We start from the raw sequence: 23,273 nt of genomic DNA on the forward strand, positions 1-23,273 counted from the left end.
TACTCCCGAGGGGAAGTTTGCGTGAACCTGGGCATGTTTTAGCCGTTTCAGGAGGGAGCGGCCAAACCGAGCCCTGGAGTTACTTGTGGAAATCTGTGCGCCCTCCATCACCAGCGCCACCAGCTGGAAGGGGGTCAGGAGGGGAGGAGCCCACGCACCTGGTGGCTCGGGAGGCCTAAGCCCCGCCCAGCTCTTCTGCAGAAGAAGGGAGAGCCCCAGAGCCTCGCCTGGCACCACCTGCCTGGGACAGCTCCCGCTGCGTGAGCCGGGTCCCTGGGAGGAGCAGGCCCGGGAGGCCTTGAGGAAGCAGGGTGGCCAGGGAGGAGCTTAGCGGGGATGGGAAGGGGAACTGTGGCTACCGGCAGCTGTCCCCTCCCGGGAACCGAAGAGGAAGCAGAGACACTGACCAGGAGGCCCCATGGAGAGCCGGCCTCGGCGGCCCTGGGCCCCACCGGGCCCCCTCGCAGCCCCCTGGCTCCTGGGCTTGCTGCTGTGCCCCTGGACCCCGCGGCCCGCAGGTATGCGGCCCCCTTCTCCCGCGCCCCTGGCGCTGCACATCAGAGCCGCTGGCATCCGCCCGCCGCCCCGCCCGCCCCGGCGGCTAATTCCCGGCTGGTCTGGGGGGATTTGCTGGTCGCGTTTGAACACTGCAGACTTCACAGGGGAAGCCTTCGGGACCAGGGGATGTTGAGCTAATGCCTCGCCAAGGTGGCTTTGGGAGAGGCGGGGGTGGTGTTCCCCCTTCGATGCTGTGTTGTGCACCTCCCTCCCAGCACTGCCTGACCTCCCGGCCCTTAAACCAGGTGGGTGGGCACTGCTGCGGCCAGGGGGCACCGGGGTCAGGGCAGGGGTCAATGGGGAAGGGACAGCTCACCCCCAAGGAATCTAAGGTAGAAGCAAGGTGTTGAACCTGCCGAGTGGCAGAGCCGCCTCGGTGTTGTTGCCGGGGCTAGCCGGGGGGAGGAGGGGGGCCAGCCGCTGGCCGCCAGAAGCACTGTCGCCTGGAGCACAGAATTGTCACTGTTCCCAGGAAGGACGGCACCACCCACTTCCTGGAGGACAACCAGAGGCTACGCGGTTATTTTACGATGGGAGCTAGGCCTTTTGGGGGACCAGCGCTGTGCCACCTTCCTGGTCCCAGGCTCCTTGGAAGCTGGAGGCCCAGAGTCAAGCCAGGGCCCGGGGCGGGTGGCCTTGGGGTGAGTTTATCCAGGCCAGGGGACCCCCAGGGCTGCCTGCACTGGGTCCCTCTGCTCAGTCTCTTCCTGGGCAGCACCTACCAGGCCCCCCCGGCCCCCCAACCCCCGTGGTGCAGGCTCAGGCAGCCCCCGCTCTTCACCCAGACGCGGATGAGGCTTCCAGGAGCCGCCCCGCTCCGCTCCACCCTCCGCCTCTCGTTTGTGCCGCGAACAGTAACAGCTGTTATTGTCATGAATCTTGGAGCAGCGTCACACTCGCCCCGGCTTCACGCACACCCAGCGCCCCTTGAGGCACCCGTGGGGTGCTTTTCCCACCAGGACCATTGAGGGACAGGAAATGGAGGCTTGTGGAGGCCAGGTAGCAGTGTCTGAGGCTTCTCGGCTGTGTAGAGGTCAGGTTCAGACCCGGGTCAGCCTGAGCCCAGAGCTAGGACTACTGGCAGTGGGCCCTGGGGCTCCTCTCGGCTTTCTTTGCAAAGAACGGTTCCTCAAGGAAAAATCTCCCCCCTTCCTCCCCACCCCCACCAGGCAAGAGCCAAGTGCGTGGTACCTACAGCAGGCCTGGAAACCTGGGCCCCTGGTGGCATCTGTCCTTGAATCCGGTCACCTCGCACCCCCTCCCACCCCTGAGAGACGGGCCAGCGCAAAGATGGCCCGAGGGGACGATGCGTTTGCACTCACTCTTAGTCATTTTGAACTTAATTTCCCCCAGTTCCCATTACTTCTCGTTATGTGGTCCCTCGTCCCCAGAAGGGACCCGCCACATCCTGGACACTGGAAGAGGCTCCGCAGGTGCTGACGTGAGTGGCGGTTTTGTAACCGTCCTGAGTGCAAACAAACAACAGATTTCCCCCAGTATTGCAGCAAGCGCTGTGAAAAGAGAAACTCTGCCCTTTCGCAAGAGGTGAAGTGATCCTTGTGGCTGGCCCCGGGAACCCCTTGGAGCAGCAGACAGCACCCCGTTCCTCCTGGTCCTGCCCCTGCAGCCCCATCTCTGTGGGTCTAGGACCCCTCCTCCTGGTCTCTGAGCTTCACAGGAGGAATTCCGCCCCTCCCGCATCGCCTACACCTCCCCGGGCCTTTAGTGCCTTTAGCACCTTTAGCCATCTGCCTGGGCCGCCTACACGGCCGTGAGTGAGATGCAAGGGCGAGGGCAGGCCAGGGGCGATCAGCCCGGGTTTGAGTCTGTTCTGCAGCCCCCCCGGAGACCCGGGCGGGTTCTCCATGCCGCTGTGCCTCGTCGAGTGCCTCATCTGTTGAACGAGTGCGGCAGTGGAGCCTGCCCGCTAGCACACCCCGGCCTGGGTGCTGGGGCACATGGTTAGGGCTCAGGGAGGCAGCGCCTGCCAGCCCCGCAGAGCCAGCTGAAACGTGAGAGCCAGTGACATCCGGGTGAGCCCACAGGCTCCTAGGGGTCACGCCCACCTTTTCAGTGGTCTCCAGCACACCCTGGAGGGCATCTCGGGACCTCCTACTGTCAACCAGGACTCAAGCCCGCTCTCCTCGGCTCTCCTGAGCCCTCTGCAAACTCAGCTTTTCTCAGAGGGCCTGGCAGCCACCTGAGGTCTCACGGGCAACTGCTCTCCCAGGGGTGAAACACCTGAGCCTGCACACCTGCTCTAGCCTTGCTTCCGCCAGGCCTCAGTCACCCCCGAGGGCTTTGGGGCCAGACAGACCAGGTGCCAGTCCTGCCTTCTTCCGTGGACTGCTGTGTGAGCTCAGGCAAGTTACTTAACCTTTCTGAGCCTCCATGTCCTCAGCAAATGTCAGTCCCCTTTCTCTTCCTGGCCTTTGCAGAACCCTGGGCTGTGTCATTTCTCAAATATCCATTGAGGAGTACCTGTTCCAGGCCCTGGGGGGCCCTAGCAGTGAACAGGCCCCAATTCTCACTCTCAGCCTGTTGGAAACCGAGAGGTTTGCCTGGAGAACGTGACCCCTGACCAGAGGCGGGAGTTCCGGGTGGGGGTTGCCTCCCTGTTCCCCTGCGCTCTGGACTCACGTGCTGTGGCCCCCTTTGATGTTCAAAGGTGGTCAGGAGCCTCCTGCCCCCTTCTCACAGCTCTGGCCTCTGCTTCTCCTCTTTGTCTAATCCCATTCAGAGTTTTGGAGGCAGGCAAAGAGAAGTACCTCACCACTGGAGGTGGGGCAGGGAAGAGTGTTGGGGGGGCAAGGGAGCAAGATGGGGAGGAGAGAGAGCAGGTGGGTGGGTGGCAGGCCCAGCAGGGATCAGGGCTGGGAAGGCGGGGCCCACGAGAGACCCTGAGAGGACAGTTTGACCTCAGAGCAGCGGGTCCCCACGGAGCAGTGGGACACCACACCTGCACCGGGGTGTAATTCCAGGCGGGTTATAAATGCTGTTCCCATAGGTCCTACTGTCACTGCACTCTCTTTTGAGGTTGTGGCATATAATACACATGCAGGAAAGAACAGTACACTTTATAAAACGAAGTCCCATGTGGCTGCTCCGCCAGGTCAGGGAAGAGGACATTCCCTCCCGTGCCTCCGAGCCCCTGCCCGCCCCCCACCGCACCCCACTCCCCTCAGAGCCTTCTCTGTCTTTGACCCCTGTGTGTGTTGTCAGGATGATACTGTGTCTCTTCTTTTGTGACCTGCTTCTTTCACTCATGGCTGTGTGGTCTTTTTGAAGCTACATCCAGCGGATGGGGTGCCTGAAGTTTATTTTCATTGCTAAAGGCCAGGGGTCGCAAACCACAGCCCTCAGGCTGAGTCCAGCCCGCAGCCTCTTTGTATGGCCTGCAAGTTATGAATGGTGTTTAGATTATTTTAATGGCCGGGGAGAAAAAAAACACCCCGAAAAGGAATGTTTCATGACACATGAACATTGTACAGTACTCGCATTTCCGCGTCCATAAATAAAGTTTTATTGGAACAGAGCCACGCATCTCGCTCATAGATCATCTATGGCCGCCGATGCCCTGCGTCGGCGGAGTCGAGTCTTCGCGATGGAGACCATATGGCCCGCGAAGCGTAAAGTATCTGCTGTCTGGCCCGCTGCAGAACGCGTTTGTCGGCGCCTGCTGTGGGAAGTGCCGCCGGATGAATGCGCTGCGATCTGTCTGGTTCTGCTCGGCGTTTCAGGTGCTTCCCGTCCGGGGCTGCGGGGCCCGCGTGTGGTCTGCGGGCTCGCATGGGTTCGGGGTCACCAGGGCACGTGTCCCCAGTACGGCTGCTGCTCTGCGGGCTGGCTGGCTGGCTGTCCGCCTCCCTGCGGGGGAGGGGGAGCTGGGGGCTTCCAGAGGGCAGCAGGGTCCAGTGTGGTGCTGGCACTGGGGGTGCCCAGGAAACTTCAGCAGTAACAGGACAATTCAGTGCCTCGGCTACAGATAGCCCGGCGGTGGCTCTGAGCACGGTGGAGACTGTGATGCCACAGGACAGGTGCCCGGGGGTCCCGGGGTCGCACGGGTGTGAGCCTCCCGGTCCCCCTGAGCCGTAGGCACGGACTCTCCTGTCTGGTGAAGGACAGGGTGGCGGGGAAGGCCTGGGGAGACAGGGGCCTGGAAACAGGGTCCGCCTCCCACGCCTCCCCTCCGGCCCTGGCCTCCGTCCGCCTCCTTGTTCTCGGGGGTCTGGGCGGGAACTCGCTGCAGTCGGCTGTGGGGGTCGGATGCCGGGATGGGGGCCCAAGACAGAGGAAGGCAAGGGGCGGCCGGGTGAGCCTGGAGCGGGGGAGGGGAGGGGGCTGATGTGAGACCGGCAGGGGACGCTCCCGGCCCCCTGGCGAGGACAGTCTGCGGGGGGCCTGGGTGTGGGGCTGAGGGGGCTTTGGCCAAGTGACCTGACCGCTGACTGAGTCCCGGGCCCCCTGTCATGGTATGTAGTGCCCTCCTCTGTGGGTCTCCAGCCAGCAGCCCAGGACAGCATGTCTAGAACCCTCTGAGACTCCTCGGGGTGGGCTGGCGGGGACCTGACCGTGGGAACGAGGTGGTGCACGGTGGGCCTGGCAGGAATCTGCACCCGTCCTTCCCCGGGACTGTGTGGGCTGTGGTGGAGGGGTGGGGGCGGAGCTGGAGCCCCTCGGAGGCTCTGGGCCAGGCCCTAGCTTGCTGCCGAAGGGCCGGGGGAAGGGGACACTGAGTGGGCACAGTCCCAGCCCGAGGGCAAGGAGGGTGCTCCCCACGGTGCTCGCCGTAGCGTCCAAGGGCCCATTTCTGCAGGACCCGGCAACACACATGAACATTTAAAATGCGCACGCCCTTCGGATCAGCCCCTGCCCTCGCAGACCTTGCCCTAAAGAGCTACGGGCCCCGAAGACAACCTGCACATACCAGGGGGACCCCCCCAGGGGGTCCGTGCCGCACAGCTGCCGACGGAGTGGCCCCATCAGCTGGGCTCTCGTGACTGTGTGTGTGGATAAGACCCCCCTTCCTCGCAGGCTGCTGCCCCCCACTCCCACACCCCCCTTCTGAGCCAGGCTGGATGGCTGCCTGCCCCTGAGGCTCCTGCTGCCCACTTGGCCTGGAAGGTGTCCTCTCACGTGCCCACCTGGTCACTTCCACCTGTCCTGCCAGTCCGTCAAGGTCAAACTCTGCTGCTTTCTCTGCCCACTCGCCCACTGGCAAACCCAAAGGCCATCCCGGCCTCCCCCACAGTGTTCACCTGTGAACATGAGCGCGCAGGAGCTCAGAGACCAGGGGGGCACGTCTGGGCTCACCTGGGGCAGGTGAGGGTGCGGACAAAGCCAAGGGACCAGTATGCGACCTTAAGGACTGGGCTGTGTAAGAAAAGCCAGAGAAAGGCCAAGAGAGAAGGTGTGGGCCTTGGTGGGGGCAGAGAGGAAAGGTCAAAGAGGAAGGTGTCTGCAGGGTCAAGTTCAAGGCCAGAAACAGTAGGAGCCCCAGCTTAGTGACCTGAGTCTTTGCTGACCTCCTGCTGCGGTGGGAGGGGCGGGGCGGGGAGGAGACTGGACAGGAGGCGAGGTCGGTTAATTGGAGCCGCCAGTCGGTGGGGGGGGGGGCGGGGGGGGGAGGATGGAGGGCAAGGAGTGGTGCTGTGCCCCGAGGGTGCGGGATCTTTGGGGAGGCAGAGATTTAAGAAAAGTCAGGATAAAAGTGATCTGGTGCAGGTGCCCCCTGGAAGGAGTGAGTGTATCGACAGCCAGAAGCATTTATATTTTAAAAGGAGGCTGGAGGGGGGAGGGGGACCGAATCCCACAGAACGAATCACTAATGCGAGGTTTCGGGCAGCGGGGGAGACTGTTGGGAGTCTACAGGATTTCCCTTGTCTTCCTTCTGCAGGAAACAGGAGGGTGTCGCTTCCCGGTTGAGGAGCCCACAGGGCCCCCCCTCCAGGTCTGCAGGGGGGCGCTGGGCCCTCCGGGGGCCCTCCCCGCCCAAACCCTTTCTTTCAGCTCCGCCAGGCTCCTGAGTCTTCCCACTCGGTGCCTTGTTACAAGACTTCTAGAAATTTCGCCCAAGAGCTGTCTTGTGCTTAGACCCCCTCCCTGCCCCCGCCACCTCCACAGGCACGTGGCTGCCTCCTACTGCCCCTTCGAAGCCTGGCTCGGCGGAGAGACCAGAGGCAGGGGCACAGGTTCCCGCCGCGACGCCAGGGGCCAGGCCAGTCCCGAGGCCTCCTTGATCCTTCTCTGCGGCGTCTGGGATTTCTGCAGGGAGCATGTTTTGCTTTAATAATGGTCGAGGGGACCTGAAGAATTATCATTTAAACAACAAGCAATGGCCCAGTCTGGGGGTCACCTCTCAGCTGGTTGGGGCCCCTGCCCCGGCGTCTGCAGCCCCGAAACTCCCTTTGTCCCAGCACTTTCTCTTTTTTTTTTAATTCTTTTTTTTTTAGATTTTATTTATTTATTTTTAGAGAGGAAAGGGAGAGAGAGAGAGAGAGAGATAAACATCAATGTGCGGGTTGCTGGGGGTCATGGCCTGCAACCCAGGCATGTGCCCTGACTGGGAATCAAACCTGTGACACTTGTCCTAGCACTTTCCTGCTGTCACTCAGTCTGGTCCTTCCTGCTGGGATTCTAGAGGCACAGACATGGCTGGGGCACCCTGCGGGTCTATTCCCCTCTCTCCACTTCACCCACCCCCCTTCAAAGACAGGGGGCGGAACACCCACCACACTCATCGGCCTTGGCCTCCCCTCCCCCCCATGCTGACACCCTGCTGTGAGGGTAGAGGAGGTTGTAAGTTGAGAAACAGAGTCCCCTGCGGCCACCACAGCCCACACCCTCGAATGAGCTCCCAAGTTTGAGCAACTTTCCTCACCAACCCCGCCAAGAGGGAAGTGACTGCTATAAAAATACCAATGAACGCCCATGAAGCTGTAGCATTTCTGGGACCACACATTTGACACTCTGCGCTTTTGTCTGTGTCTGCGCACGGCCGCTGCGCCCCCGAGGTCGTCAAGAGTGTGGAGGCGCGCTCGGGCGGAAACGGCCCCAGGCAGGCACACCTGGGTGCGGCTCCCGGACTCAGTCGGAAGCGTGGGAGGATGTGACAGCCAGTAGACGCCGGTGTGTCCCCCCCCCCCCCACCAGCGCTAACGGCTCCGCCCTCCTCGCGCTCTGTTGGAGGGTCTCCTTCCAACGCCCCCCCCGCGCTTCTCCCTAGTCAGCCACGTGGCCACACCCCGACGTGCTGGAGGCGCGTGCGTCCCGGAGGACTCGCCGTTGCTCCGTGGCGTGCTGGCACCCGCGCTCAGGCGAAGGGCCGGCGCTCTGGGAGAAAACCAGCGGCCGCCTCCGCCCCTTCCCAGCGGCCCTTCCGATGGGCCTTTAAAGAGAGGCGCGGCTCCCAAGGATGCCGGGGATAAATCGGAGGACAGAACTCCAGGCCTAAAATAAAGGCGGCGGGAGCTGCTTTCTTCTCTAGCTGGGGAATCAAAGTGTTTTCCTTTAAAATCGACCTTGGTCGGAATGGACACCTTTGATCAGCACGTCCAGGCTCTCCCCACAGGCCGGCGCTCAGCGCAGAGGAAGGGGTTGAGTTCTGGGCAGAGGCAGAGCAGGGGCCAAGGGCTGGCCCAGCGAAGGGCGGTGGGGAAAGGAGCAGCCAGGGGGTCCTTGCCGCTGACAGGGTGAGCGGGGAGGGGCGGGATGGGGATTGTGCTGGGTCGGGGCGGGGGCTGGGGAGGGGATGTCCTTGTGGTGGCGGTAGCCAGGGAGGCTTGCAGCAGGCTTTGGATACGCGGCAGGCCCCGCCCAGAACCAGTCTGTGCAGGGGGCCTGGGCCCCTGAGCTTCTGCCCTGGGAGCCTCAGGCTCTGCGTGAGCTGGGCTACAGTGGCCGCCACCTCGATGCTGCAGGGTCAGTTCTGAGTACCATTGTCCCCGGACTCCTACCAGCTGCCTGACGTGTCAGCGTATTAGATGACCCAAGTCTAGAAAAATGGCCTCTGAAGGTTTAGCTCTCTTTGAAAGAGTACAGTTCTTTCCTTGGATAAGTTTTTTTCCTTTGCTTGCTTTGAGATTTTAAAATTGTAGCATATAGTGATTAAGTATATGGGGTTAAGGACCCAAAGGGACCAGCTCAAAATCCTGTCTCTACCATGGACAACTGTGCTGTTTGGGCAAAGCTTTTTACTTCCTGAGTCTCGGTTGTCCCATCTGCAAAAGGGGAGTGTGCCCAGGGACGTTTGCGCCTGTCATCACGTGGCTTAACAGGGCTGCCTGAGAGTCTGCGCTGGGCCGGAGGCAGGGAGGGGGCGCGGAGCCGTGCACCCAGGGATGGCTCAGGGAGGAGGGGAGCAGGTCCTGCAAACAGAGAGGGGGACCCTGACAGGAAGGGGCGGGACATTCTGAACAGCAGGAGCAGCGCAGGCAAAGGCCTAGGAGCCTGGCGGGCCTGGCGGTGGCGGGGCCGTGAGCTGAGGCCCAGGGCGGCTGAGCCGAGCTGTGCAGGGCCTGGACACATGGCCTGGATCCCCTGGGCCAGGGACTTGCAGGGTTTTTTCACGGTGGCTCAAAGTCAAAGGACGTGCATGGAGCGTGACCCCATGTGCACCTCGCTGTGTGACTGTGGCTGAAACCAGAAGGCCACAAGCGGTGCCTTTCCTCCGCACAGAGCACTCTGCGTGTGTTTGTCAACTGCTGTCTCGACCTCATGAATTGATTTCCGACTCCTTCCGGGGCCTCCTCTGGTGGGTGACCTCCTCAGGCGGGGTCAGCAGGGTGGCTTGCGGATCCCCAGGAGCAGCCAGCAGGCTCCGGCTGGGGAGGAGCGGGGTGTGTTCTGCAGCTGTCTGCTCGCAACCGGCAGCTCCAGTGGTCACAGGTTCAAAAGAAGAACCGGAAAAGTGAGGGGGGAGTCAGGCGCTCATCGGGTGATGGACAAAGTCTTTCCCAACAAGGCAACGGACAGACAGACAGACAGCAGGATGGGGCAAGAGTGGGAGGAAGCTGCTGCGGTGCGGGCTCTGGAGGCCACGCCTGCTGGGCGGGCCCTGCACGTGGACCTGTCCGTGGAAGGCCTCGGGACTCCCGTGACTTCCTCGCTCTCCACTTGTGCCTGGTAAAGCAGGCTGGCCCCACGGCAGCCTGTGCACGTTCTTGGCCCCCGTGAACCCTGCGGCAACCCTATGAGCTCGGCATTGTTGGTGCCCCCCGTTGCAGGGGAGAGGCTGAACTTCAGAGAAGGAAAGCCACATGTCCGAGGTTGCGCAGCTTTAGGTGAGAAAGCCAGGACCCAAACTCAGGCCTGGGCTTCTCTAGGCACCGCTGTCCCCCTTTCTGGCCAGGCCCCAGCTTCCCAGCCACCCCCGGGGCTTTGAGAAGTGAGGGATGGAGGACATGACGTCCCTGGGAGACACCATCTCCTGAGAAGCAGCCCGTGCCGCCCCGTCGGACCATCTGTGCGTGGCGGTTATGTGGGGGTTGGGAGGGGAGCACATGGCGATGCCTGATAAGTAACCGGGTTCTCAGTTGGGGCTGGGCTGGGGTGGTGGCCCTGGGGACCGGGCCCTCTCAGACAGCAGGCTGCAACTGTATTCCAGTCCTGTCTCTGGCTGGCCCACCCCCGGGGACCTCACCCATCAGGGGTGCTCTGCACCACCCACACTCACCACGGGCTCACACTTCTCCCATCCAGGAGTTGATTCACGCCAAAGAGGGACGGATGCTCCATAGCCAGCTGGGGTGGGGAGGAGTGGGCGGGGGCAGAGGAAGCCTGCCGGGCAGGTGCTGCGGACAGGTGGCCCCGTGCACGCAGGGCCGGGAGTGGACTCCCTCGCGCCCTTTTGTCCCACGCAGTGGCCTCACTGGGGCACGCTGATGGGGCTCCTCTGGCTCCCCTGCTCCACAGTCCAGGAATCCGAGTTTCCTCCAGCCCACCCCTCTGGGCCAGGGCCCCCCTCGGCAGCCCGTGAGTGGAGCCCTGAAGGACTCCAAGGCCAGCTCACCGTGCCCTGGCCCAGCTCGTCCCACAGGGACAGTCCCTTTGCCTGAACAACTGATTGATCACAGTGCAGCAGTCACGGGGCACAAGGTGGGCCTACACACTGTGCCACCCCAGTGGCCCTTGGGGGACACATCTCAAGCTCTGTGGGGTCCCCCTGAAGCCCCCTGGGCCTGTGGTGAGAAGCAGGCCCTGCGGGGCAGGCAGGGTGCCCTGTGGCTCTCCCCCAACCCCCTTTCCGTTCGGGCTCCCCGCCCTGCAGCCACTCGACGGCCTCGGACTGTGCCAGTGTGCTACTTCCGCCAGGGCTCTCTTCGGCACCCGACGTCCACCGTGCTTCGTGCCACCACGAGCACCCTTAGCCCTGTGCCTGACTCCACTGCCTGGCCCAGACGCTGGCTTTTCTTCCTTAGCACAGACAACCTGAGTTCAAATCCCAGCTCCACCACTTAGGAACTCTGTAGCTTTGGGCCTCTAAGATGCCCTGGGTTTTTAGTTTTTTGTGTTTTTTTGTCTGCAAAATAAGGTTGCAGTCATTGCCTCATGGGATCGCCGTGGTGTTGAGTTGACACAGGGCAGGTGGTGCTCAGCCTGAGTATGTTTTCTATGCATGCTCTTGCCCCCGTCCTCGGGCCGTTTCTAGCCTACCGTATGCATGTGTTCCTGCTTTCAGCTCACTAATGACCTCCAGACCCCAGGACAGCAGCGCACCCCTCCCCCACCTCCCCACCGGCCCTCCCTCCCACCCCAGGCTCCCTCTGCTTCCCTGTCGGACTGGGGGCACTGCCAGGACAGGGAGCCCCTCCTGGCCTGGGGTGGGGCTCGGGACCTCACCAGTACCCTTGCATGTTTGTTGGAGGAGCACGTACGGTAGCTGCACGCGACCATGAACCTGTCTGTAGCACCGAGCTGTAACTGGGCGATGCTGCACAGCCAGCTGGAGCAGCCTGCACCCCAGAAGGGGCCTCATGGAGGCACGGGTCCAGGACAGGGGTGGGGACTGGGCTGCCGGGGTGCAGGCCCGGGGTGCTGGTGCTCAGTAAGAAGAAGGAGCAGGGGAGGCAGTTAGCTGCATTCCCCAGGCCCAAGCCCCACCACCTTTTGCCGGGAGCCACGGCCCCTCCCCCCCCTGTTTTCGGCCTGCCGTCCCCTGATTGGCCGCTGTCATCGAGCCACAGAGACGGGCCTCGTCGCTTCACCTTTTGGAGACAGCAGTCTCACCCGAGGCCTGGGTTGTCCTCTCTCCGGCAGACCCGAGCCGGGCCGTGCGTTTCATGATCCCGATCCTCTGACCTTGAGATAATGAATCCCGGAAGACTGCAGAGCGGCAGTCATCCGTCTTTACGGCGTCCCCCAGAATTGGAAAGATCAGCTTAATTGCACTCGCAGATTCCATCACTCTCCAGAAGGATGCCTCAAGTACGGAGACGTTTTTAAGACACTTGGACGAATGTCTTCCCGCCAGGACACACGGGAAGGTGGCCACGCAGCGCTGACAGCATATGCAGCCTCCCCTGGCCTGCAGTGGCCTCTCAGATGCTCAGAGAGGAGGAGCGGGAGGCTCTGGCGGAGGTGGGCAGGGCCCCGAGCCGGCCTCGGCATGGCCGCCTTCCTGGTGATTGGGGTTCAGCTCCAGCCTCCGCACCCCTAGAGGTGACACTTGCCTGCTGTCTGCACTGGCTGCCTCGAGGGGCCACTGTGAGAACCAGTTGGGAAGGTGCAGCTAAAAGCTGGCAATGCCCTGGCCCGTGTGGCTCGGTTGGTTGGAGTGTCATCCCATACATCTGAATGTTGTGGGTTCAATTCCTGGTCAGGTCACATGCCAAGGTTGTGGGTTCAATCCCTGGTTGGGGGTGCGTATGAGAAGGTAACCAGTCTCTCTCTCCCTCTCCCTCCTCCCTTCCTCTTTCTCTAAAAGCAGTAGAAAAAAAATCTTCAAGTGGATTGAAGATCCACTTTAATCTCCTGAGGATTAAAAAAAAGTTGGTTCCCCAGTGATTCCCCAGTCGGGTCTGGGGACGCCATAGAAGCTGGCCCTGTGAGGAGGTGGGGTCCTGGGCAGTGCTGACAGCAGAAGGGAGCACACTGTCTGTGCAGGACGGACAGACGGATGGCATCTGGGCAGGGCAAGCGACGTCCATTTCACCCTCTTGCCACTTGTCCTTCACGGCCCTCCGGGGACCCCCGCCTGCCGTGCCGCATCTGGGACAAACCTCAGCCCCGAGTCCCAGGTCCTTGTGCACGACGGGTCTGCTCTTGCCGTTCCACAACAGCAACCGCCGCCCTGCCGCGCAGCCCAGGGGTAGAAAGTGCGCTGTGACATCCCCGCCTGCCCCGCCTGCCAGAGGGGAGCCCCGAGCCGACATACGACAGGGCCGACCTGCTGTGACACCCAGACGTGCCAGTTGACTCTGGAACCGTCAGTGACTGCAGTTCTCTGGGGGAGGGGGTATCTTTCTAGTTGCCCAATAAGAAAGTCCGAATATCAGCGTTGTCAGAGCTTCGAGGGACGAACTGGTGTGCAGGGCCAGCTCTGTCCCAGTCCCCGGTCCCCCGTCTTCCAGAGGGCCTGCCTTCCCTCCCCTTGGGATCCCGTTCAGGGCTGAGCGGCAGAGACCTGAGCAGGGACCGGCCTGGCCTGGCGCCAGCCCCGCACCACAGGCAGGAGGCCCACACCTCGCTTTCCCCCCACAAAATAAATCTCCCTGCTCCCTCCGAGCGTCTCAAAAGCACGATCTTCTCCCGATTAACAACCTGGCCAGCATGTTCTTGGCTGCTCGCTGCCGACCTCAATTTAGAACTGTCTGCTGTTTGGCTGCTGGAGAGGGAGGGTGCCGGGGGGATGAGGCCCGCTGAGGCTGAGGGGCTTGTGCAGCTGAGGTCTGGCTGTGGGGGGCAGGGGACCGTCCGCTGACCCAGCCCAGAAGCTGACCAGCGTCTCAGGAGGTGGCGGGGGGGCGGGGGTGGCAGGAGGGCCTCAGGCCTGGCCGGGTGGGCAGGCTGCTGCCCTGAGGGCTTCCGAACTGTCTTCCCAGAGGCCTCTGGTGAAGACGGGTGGTGGGTGGGGGGGTGGGGAGGAGGCAGCTCCCACAAAATGGCCTTGGTGACCGTCACCGAACACCATGGTCAAGGCTCAACGGCCATGTGCGGACCACCACTGAGTTGTCAGAAAACCGCTCTTGGGGCCACCGCTAACCGTTATAGTCTATAAAAATTTGACAAGTTCTTCTCGGAGCTCAGGTGCCGGCAAAGCTTTCCATCTCCCGAGGCCCGGCACGCCTCCCCCTTCAGGCTGGGACAGCCCCGGGCAGGCCTGCCTCCCCCCGGGAGTCTGCTGCCGGGAAGTGCGGCTTCCTGCCGCTCGCCTGCCTCCCTCCTCGTTCCTTTCATCCTCCCCGGCTTTGAGCCTGAGCCGTCTCTGGCCTGCACCAGCATCCAGCCAGCCGGGCTTCTCGACCGCCGGTGGGAAGGAGGCTGGTGGGAGTGCGTGGGGCCTGGGGTCCTCCAGCCCCAGGCAGGGCTGCAGACCCACCCCTGAGAGGCTGACAGCCAGCAGCCTGCCCTCCCTGACCGCCAGGCCCCGCTCCTCTGCGGAGCGGAGCTCTCGCGCACTCGGCCTTGGCGTGTTGGGAGATGGCGAGTCACGCGTGTCAAGCGCCGGGCGCAACGCCCGCACAGCGGGAGGGCAGGGGGCGGGGGGCTGGGGGTGGGGGGAGAGCCGTGCAGCCCCCTGGGAAAGCGGAGGGCCTGGAGAGTGAGCACGGTCTCCTTTTCCTTCTTCTGCAGGGGGGCAGTCGGTGACCCACACGGGCCCCCCCATCGTGGTCACGCTGGCCAACAAGTCTGTTTCCTTCAACTGCCGTATCACCTACCCGTACACCCCCCAGTTCAAAAACTTCACTGTCTCCTACTATCACGTGGACCGCCAGGGCCGTCAGCATTGGCACCGGAACACCGGCTGCCTCCCCACCAAGGGCAAGGAGAACCAGACGCTCACCCAGCAGTGCAGCATCTCCCCCAAGCTGCGCGATGCCTCGGCCACCGGCACCTACTACTGCTCCGTCCGCTGGCAGAAGCTCACTGGGAAAGGCAACGGCACCTTCATCCTGGTCAGAGGTGAGGCCTCCGTGGCTCTTCCAGGGCGGAGGGCCCAGAGGCCCATGCCGCAGGGTTTGGGGCACAGGATCTAAAGGGGGAGGGGGGTGTCTGCCCTCACCTTTCAGCTTTGACAAATCAGAACAGAGCGTCCTGGGGGGACCCTGGGCTGCGCAGGTACGCCAAGGCACCTGCCTTAGCGTGGGAAGGGCAGAGGCCTGGGGTGTAGATCTTCTCTGGACTCCTCCGGCAGGCGGCCTAAGAGGTATCACTTGGTCCCTTGGTCTCAGTGTCCTGTGGGCACAAGGCGGGCGTTGAGCGAGTGTGGAACGGGGCATGCGCGCTCAGGATGGCGGCGGCCTGTGAGTGAGCCCGTGGCTCATGTGCATCTTTTTGGGGACAGATTCCTAGCTTTCATCACATTCTCAAAGGAGCGATGACACCAACAAATTAAGAACAGCTTGTCCCCGGAGCCGTGATTCTCTCTCTGACCTGCCTCTCCAACTCCTGTTGGGAGGGGCCGGGGCTTCAGAGACCCAAGTCCTGGGAGTGGACCCCAGTCCTGTAGCTTGCCAGGGTGGGGCCTTGGGCCTGGTCTTCATGGCAACACCCTGCCTGTCACAGGCTGGTGTGGGGGTGAATCGGGCCCTGCACACGAGGCTGGAACCTGGTAACAGGGTGCACTGGATAAATAACAGACAGCGACATGCCTAGCTCGTGGTCAGCATGCTGCAAATTTTTGCCAGCCGGATGGATGGAGAGCAGGGCGGAGGGAGGAAAGGATGGACGGCTCCAGGGAGGGGCTGGGCTGTGCCCTCCACACCCCCCCAGGGCCCCCGTGTGTGCAGGCCGGGCACCTGCCGGGTCCAGAACGAAGTGTCCTCTGCAGCCTCACCCTGCCCGCCCACACGATCACTGTTTCACGGGCGGAGAAGAGGGGGCCCCAGGAGAGGAAATGACTTGCCCAGGGTTCTGCAGGCAGCCTGCCGTGGAGCCCGCTCACTGTGGCAGGGCACTTGGGAGGCCTGGGAGGTGGGCCTTGCCTGAGCCAGGACTGGGCGGCAAACACTGGAAGGGCCTCAGCCAGGGCGAGTGGGAGAGTGTGCACCTCAGGAGAGGTGGGAGTCTGGGGGTTCTTGGGGGAGGTGCGGGGGATTCTGGGAAAAGGAGGCTAGGGATCAGGGTCCTGCGGGTTGGCAGTGTGGGGTGTCACAGGTGCCACTCCTTCCCCGCCCTCCTCCTAGACACAGGCTACCGAGAGCCCTCAAGGGCCCCCCAGAATGTCCTGCTCTTTTGCCTCATCGGCCTGCTGAGTGTCCTGAGCATCCTGTGCACGGCTCTGCTGCTCTGGAAGAAGGTAGGGAGGCACGCACACGCGGGCACAGCTGCGCTGCCCCGCCACCCCTCACTGTCCACTGGGCGGGCTCCCGAGGACCGAGGGGCTGCCTGCTTGTCCCGCACGGTGTACATCCTGGAGCGTTCTGCAGAGGGGTCCTGGGATAGGGGTTCCCTGTGGCTCCTTGCACCAGGCCCCTCCCTCACCCTACCCGTGGCTGGGCCTGAGCTACCAACCGCTCACTATGAGTTGCAAGGAACCACAGCTCTTCAGCCTTTGCTGTCCAGGATCTAGCCCCTTCTCCCTGGCCACCGGCCCCTCCCACCCCGCCCCCGGCCCCAGGCTGCATCCACCACTTACCTGGAATCTGGGTCTCCCCACTTTCTCACTGTGCTCCCCACGCTCTTGCTTAGGTGTGTAGTGCTGTCCCCCGACCAGAGAGTGAGCCCTTGGGGGCAGGGACTGACGCTTAGTGTGTGCTCGTGGAAGCACGAGTGGAGAGGAGCCAGAGGCGGCCCCCTCCAAAGCAGGACGCAGGACGACGGCGTCACCCCCATTTCACAGGGGAGGACACGGAGCCCCCGCTGCTTTCCTGGGCCGCGGTGGCCACACGGACTGGCGTGTTCATTTGAGAATCACCATTAGAAGGGAACGGTGTTGGCCAGGGACAGGGCTCCAAGGGGCGGAGTGTCCCTGCACCTGTAACAAAACACACCGGCCTGATTCTTCCAGGAAGGCTCCCTCCGTGTTCCCTGGGACCCTGGCCCCGGCCCAGCCTCCCCGTCCCCCACTGGAAGGCCTGCCACTGCTGGAGCTCTCTCGCCCTCCCCTCGCTGTCCCTCCCAACTCTCAGCCCGCCCACACCTGCGGCAGCGGGGGGAGCCTCAGAAAACGCGAACCTGACGCAGTCTGACCGACTCCCTGCCCTGGCAGCTCTCTGAGTAACGGAACGGTGGCATCCCGCCTTTTGTGGCCCTGCCCTTGCAGCCCCCGCCCCCGATTTTGTGTCCATCCGACCACTTTCTGTCTGGCAGCCTGTCCTTCTGCGTGTCCCTGACAGGTCCCACAGTCCTGTCCCCGGGCTACTCTGTGTGCTGTTCCTGCAGCCGGGGACACTTTCCCAGACCCCTCCCCCATCTTCAGGAGATGGTGCAAGCTCTGGGAAGTCCGGCCCCGTCCCCTGGCAGACTCGGGGCTCCCTCCCACGACCCCGCCATGGCGCTTACCACGCTGGCGGCCCCACTAGTCTCAGTAGGAGTGCCGTGAGGCCAGTCCGGGCTCCTGCTGACCATGGAGTCCAGGGCAGCCCCTGCCCACGACTCACACCCGCCAGCCTCGGCAATGTCCAGGGGAGAGGCACCAGCCCCCCAGCTGTCTGGAGGGGAGCCAAGGCCTCTGCCCGTGACAGATACTTCAAAGCAGGTGGTCAGGGGAGGGGCACCAGGTTTGAGAGCAGGGCATCTGGGTTTGATCAAGGGCAGTCATTGACTAGGTGGGCCGGCCTCAGTTTCCCCATCTTTTAAGTGGGAATTCCATGCCCCCCTCCTCAGGCTATGATGTGGGTTAAATGGAAATAAGAACCGGTCCCACAGTTCTTTGCAAACTGTAAAGTGTGACGTGGGTGCGGGTACCTGTCTCTGTCTGTGAGACCTACACCGCCAAATAAAAGAACACAGCGGAGACTCCAGGTCCTGTCAGGTGAATCAGACAGACCTGGGTTCAAATCCTACCTCTGCCACTTCCTGGCTCTGTGGCCTCAGGCAAGTGGCTGGCCGTCTCTGAGCCTGCTCATCCTCCTGTGTGGAGCAGAGATAATACGAGGACTTGCTTTGCAGGTTTATTGGGGGACGTGAGACGAGGCAGGTGGAGTGTTCAGAGCCCCTCCCCGCACCCAGTGAGGCTCCACCTTCCCGAGCCGCCCGAGCAGCACCGTTCTGCTGCTGCGACCGGGGGTGGCGCCGGCTTCCGCCTGAGAGTGAAGTAGCTCTCGAGAGCTAATCCCGAGTAAATGGGCTGGGGATTGGCAGGCAGCCAGGGTTTTTAATTAGCTTCTACCCAGAGATGAGGCTGTTGTTCCACTCTTGGCAGTGTGGTGCCTGCGCCGAGGGGGCGCGCTCGGACGGCCTCCCCGGGCCTCCTCCTCCTCCTCGGAAGGACCCGGCGGTGCCGCCTCCCACTCTTTCTCTGCGCCCTCCGGCTTCCCACCTCCCGGGGCTGCCATTAGTGCTGCAGGCAGCAGCCAGCCGGAGCTTTTTCCGACCCCAGCTTGTGACTCTGCCCCGCCCCCCTCTAAAGCCCCTGACGTTCCGCTGCTCGTGTTCCCTTCACGCGCCCCTGCACAGCGGTGCTGACCGCCCCCCCCCCCCCACCCCGCAGGTCCACCTCTCTCTCTCTCTGGCCGTGCTGACCATCTGGAAGTTCCTCAGAACCTTTGGGAGTTGGCACATGCTCCTCCCTCTGCCTCTCCTCCCTCTCTGACCAAACAAACTTCTCCGCCCTCAGGTCTCAAACACCCCTTCCTCCCAGCCGAGGTGCCCATGCTCTCCCCAGGTGCCGGAGGCTCTGTCCCCGCGGGTCAGTGAGTGTCCCACACTTCAGTAAAAGCTCCAGGTCCTTGTCCAACTCCCCCCTGGGTCCCGAGCTCCGGGAGGGCAGGGACGGTGTCCATCTCTTCGCGCAACGAGGCTACCAAGGGGACCCGACGAGAGTGCGGCTGAGGGCCACCTAAGCTCTTCCTTGCTTCCTTCCCTGAATTCTTGCAACAATTTTGCGGAGGAGGGTTCCTGATGAAGCGGCGGAGGCCCTGCGAGGGGCAGGGGGCTTTCGGGAGGCCGCAGAGCCAGGGAGGGCAGAGCCAGGGAGGGCAGGGCGGGCCTGCACACCGGGTCCCTCCGGCGCTGACTCAGCGCCGCCCCCAGCAGTTGCGCAGTAGCTGGTGACCCGGTCACACGGGCACTGCCCTGCAGCCCCCGCCTCCCTGAGTCCGGCCTTGGGTCCGTGGGCAGTGCCTCGTGGGGTCTTTATCAGCGCTGGGTTTTCCCGGAGGAGAAGCGGTCAGACGCAGATCTTGGAGGCGTTTGGCACCATTCCCTGGAGAGGTTGGGGGAAAGGTGCTGAGTGGTCACTTTCTGTGTGGCCTCACGACAGCCTGCCGTGCTTTCCCCCGGTGGGCCAGTGCAGGCAGGGAGGCTGGGGCGTCCCTCGTCCGCAGCCCTGACGTCTGACTTGCTGCTCCCTCGCAGAAACAGATGAAGCGTTCACACAAACGCCCAGCCCGGAAGGGCCCGTCTCCAGCCCTGGCTCCGGGCCCGGCTGCAAGCACCGCCACAGCAGAGCAGCCTCCGGCCGCCGCCGAGTCCCTCTACACGGTGAGTCCTGGGGCCTCGCGCCCCTGCCTCTCGGGCCTCACGTGAGGTCTGGTTCCCTGGCTTGGTCGTGCACTGGCTGTGACCTCTCCGAGACTTCAGTTCCTCATCTGTAAACTGGGGACACGAAGTCCCACCTGCTGGGCTCTCTAGGGAAGTGGAGTGAGATTATGCGAACTACCCCGGGTCCCCCCCTTGGCCCCCCCTCCACTTCTGGAAGGAGGGATAGCAGGCCTGGGTTGATCAGGAAGAAAGACAAGTCCTTCATCCAACCAGATGGTGCCGTGGGCCGGCTCACCAAATCCTTCCTGTTTTTATTGCACACACGCCGTCGCGGCAACAAGAATCACAAAAAGAGGAAAAGGTCAGGCGCTGTCCCAAGCCCTTCGCTCGTCAACGACTTTTAATTCTTCCCACACCCCCTCCTCGTCACATACGGACATTGTTTCATGTCCTTACGATCGGTCAAGAGGAGATACAGGTGGGGGCGCTTTTCCACGTGCCCTTGCGTTTTCCATCATTATCTGGGGCAGAGAGGCTCAGCCCCGTCCGTGCCCAGCCGGGTGTGCCCACCCAACCCAGCTGCCTGCCGGTCTGCACGCAGCCAGTCTGCACGCAGCCAGTCTGCCCGGCGGCTGGGAAGGCGATGAGCATCCTCGCTCAGTTACATCTATTTTACACGAGTAACCTTGCTCATTGCAGAGAAAGCGAGGAATAAATGCCACCCATGCCAGCTGGGGTCTCCGTGAGAACCAGAGCTGCCAGGTTGGGCCCCTAGCCCCACATCTGGGGGGTGCAGAGCCCTGTAGGCTCCCCAGGAGTGTGTTCTGGGGCTGCCTCCGACCCTGGGATCCTGTCCCCTCCGCCCTGACTCACACATGAGACCTGGGCCCTCTCTCGGTCTCTACAAAACCCCGCGCAGAGGGCATTCAGAGCGTGGCTGTTTTCTAGGGATGGGGGCAGATGGGGACAAGGCCAAGGGACGTCCCCACGGGGCCGTGCTGACAGCTCCGAATGGAACAGAAGGATGCCAGCTCACTCGGGGTCTGCGGGCCCTCCACCCGGGGAATTCCCACCCGCCCCGGCCTCCCACGTGGCTCCAGGCAACCCCACATTCTCTCTCCCCTCCCCGAGACTCATCACGGTGTTTTCCCATGAGGACTTCTGGTGTCAGCTGTTAAATAAAACACTTTGCTCTCTCTACACACACACACACACGCACGCACGCACTCACGCACGCACACATTAGCTCTCTCTCATATATATATATCAGAGAGAAAAAGATAACCATTATCCTAATTCTATCCCCTTCCAGGATAAATACTAGCGACATTGACTTCTATACCTTCTAGGCCTTTAACAAAAACACATAGAGAGACCCCTACATACATTCACACATACTTTTTTTTGTACTGGAGTGATATAGCTATTTTTTTCACGTTACACTATCTCAGGAACATCTTTGCACATGAGTAAATATTCTCCTACAAGCTTGTTTTTGATGACAGAGACCCACTTTGGCATGGAACACCTTTCTCGCCTGTGTTGAGACTCCGAGGGGGCTCAGTCGGAAGTCTCTGGGGCGTGGGGAGAGCGGCCCCCCGCCCCCCGGGGTTGCAGGGCGGCTTGGAGAGGCTGGAGACCAGAAGGAAGATGTGAAGGGAGCCCGCAGACTTTGCTGTCCCGTGAGACCGGTCCCTACCAGCTGGGACTGGACCTGAGCAGATGAGAATGACATTAACCACCAGGGTGATATTGTCCGGAGCCATTTGTTGAATACCTACTATGTGCTAGACACCATGATAGGGCTTTTAAGTATTATCTCATTAATCCTCAAAAGGTTTTAGGATATAAGTGTTGTCCTCATTTCCATTTCTTTAAAAAATCTTTTTTAAAAGCCCTGGCTGGTAGAGCTCAGTGGATTGAGTGTGGGCTGCAAACCAAAGGGTCACCAGTTCGATTCCCAGTCAGAGCACATGTCTGGGCTGCAGGCCAGGTCCCCAGTGGGGGCCATGTGAGAGGCAACCACACACTGATGTTTCTCTCCCTTTCTTTCTCCCTCCCTTCCCTTCTCTCTAAAAAAACAAAAACAACAAAAAAACAACTTTAAAAAAAGAAAGCTTAAAAATTTTTAGAAAATAAAATAAAAAAACCTTTGTTTTAAAATCCTTATCTGAGAACATTTTTTCTTTTTTTGCTTTTAAAAAGAGAGGAAGGGGATAGGGAGGGAGGGAGAGAGGGAATCAGGGAGATGAAGAGGGAAAGAGAGAGACAGAGAGAGAGAGAAACATCAGTGTCTCTCTCTCTCTCACCCTCAGAGAATCTGAGAGTGTGATGTTTCTCTCTCTAACAAAGAAACATCGATTGTTTGCCTTCTGTAGGCTCCTAGACCAGGGATTGAACACACAACGTAGGCATGTGCCCTGACCAGAAATCGAACCCACAACCTTTCGGTTTATAGGAGGATGCTCCAACCAGCTAAGCCACACTGGCCAGGGCTCCATTTAATTTTCCAATTGTCTATTGCTGGTATGTAGAAATATGATTGATTTTTTAAAGACTTTATTTTATTTATTTACTTTCAGACAGAGGGGAAGGGAGGGAGAAAGAGAGGGATAGAAATATCAATGTGTGGTTGACTCTCATGTGCCCCTCACTGGGGACCTGGCCTGCAACCCAGGCATGTGCACTGACTGGGAATGGAACCAGAGACCCATCAGCTCCTGGCCAGCACTCAGTCCACTGAGCCACACCAGTCAGGACTGATTGATTTTTTAAAAGATTTTTATTTTTAATTTTTTAAAGATTTATTTATTTATTTGTAGAGAGAAGAAGGGAGGCAGAAAGAGAGAGAGAGAAACATTAATGTGTGGTTGTCTCATGTGTATGCATGCCCTACAGGGGACCTGGCCCAAAACCCAGGCATGTGCCCTGACTGGGAATCAAACTGGCGACCCTTTGGTTTGCAGGCCAGCACTCAGTCCACTGAGCCACACCAACCAGGGCAGACTTCTTAAAATTTTATTGATTATGCCATTCCAGTTGTCCTGATTTTTGCTCCCTTCCACCCAGCACCCTCCACTCCCTCAAGCAATCCCCCCACCATTGTTCATGTTCACAGGTCATGCATATAAGTTCTTTGGCTACTCCCTTTCCTATGCTGTACTTTACATCCCCATGGCTATTCAGTGACTGTCAGTTTGTACTTCTTAATCACCTCACCTGTCAACACCCTCCCTCCCACCTCTTTATCTTTAACCTTTGGCATTTTAATTATGATGTGTCTTGGGGTGGGCCTCTTTCAGTCCACCTTGGTGGGGGCTCTCCTGGACTTGCATGTCTATTTCCTTCACCAAATTAGGGAAGTTTTCTTTCATTAGTTTTTCAAATAGATTTCTAACTTCTTGCTCTTCCACTTCTCCCTCTGGCACCCCTATGAAGCAAATGTGGGATTGCTTAAAGTTGCCCCACAGGCTGCTGACACTATCTTCATTTTGGGGGGACATTCTTTTCTTCTTGTTGTTTCGAGTGGTTGTTTTTTGCTTCCTTGGGTTCCGTATCATTGATTTGATTCTTGGCTTCATCCACTCTACTGTTGTTTCCTTGTAAATTGTTCTTTATTTCAATTAGTGTGTCCTTCATTTCTGACTGATTCTTTTATGCTGCTGAGGTCCTCCCTAAGTCCCCTGAGCATCCTTATAACCAGTGTTTTGAACTCTGCATCTGCTAGATTGCTTATCTCCACTTCATGTGGCTCTTTTTCTGGAGTTTTGATCTGTTCTTTCATTTGGGCCATGTTTCTTTGTCTCCACATTTTGGCAGCCTCCCTGTGGTTGTTTCTATGTGTCAGGTAGAGCTGCTTTGACTCCATATCTTGATAGTGTGGCCTAACATAGTAGGGTCCAGTGGCACAG

The 23,273-nt window shown here is 60.6% G+C and overlaps 1 protein-coding gene across 2 annotated transcripts in view; it reads left to right on the forward strand.

The window, feature by feature from the left end:
• The first annotated feature begins 336 nt into the window (after positions 1–336).
• NFAM1 (NFAT activating protein with ITAM motif 1) overlaps positions 337–23,273 on the forward strand; it is a 31,267-nt gene continuing 8,330 nt past the window's right edge. The window contains exons 1-4 of one of the 2 annotated variants that reach the window (XM_045835007.1): positions 337–518; positions 14,350–14,679; positions 15,903–16,015; positions 19,237–19,362. In XM_045835007.1, the coding sequence (XP_045690963.1) occupies positions 419–518; positions 14,350–14,679; positions 15,903–16,015; positions 19,237–19,362 (669 nt within the window). In that variant the 5' untranslated portion in view covers positions 337–418. Of the gene's footprint in view, positions 519–9,711; positions 9,840–14,349; positions 14,680–15,902; positions 16,016–19,236; positions 19,363–23,273 lie in introns of those variants that run through there. The other variant, XM_045835008.1, reaches the window with a different exon arrangement.

The sequence above is a fragment of the Phyllostomus hastatus genome, unplaced genomic scaffold, assembly GCF_019186645.2.
Source record: "Phyllostomus hastatus isolate PE091 unplaced genomic scaffold, TTU_PhHast_1.1 phas_contig_198, whole genome shotgun sequence".
Taxonomy (NCBI): domain Eukaryota; kingdom Metazoa; phylum Chordata; class Mammalia; order Chiroptera; family Phyllostomidae; genus Phyllostomus; species Phyllostomus hastatus.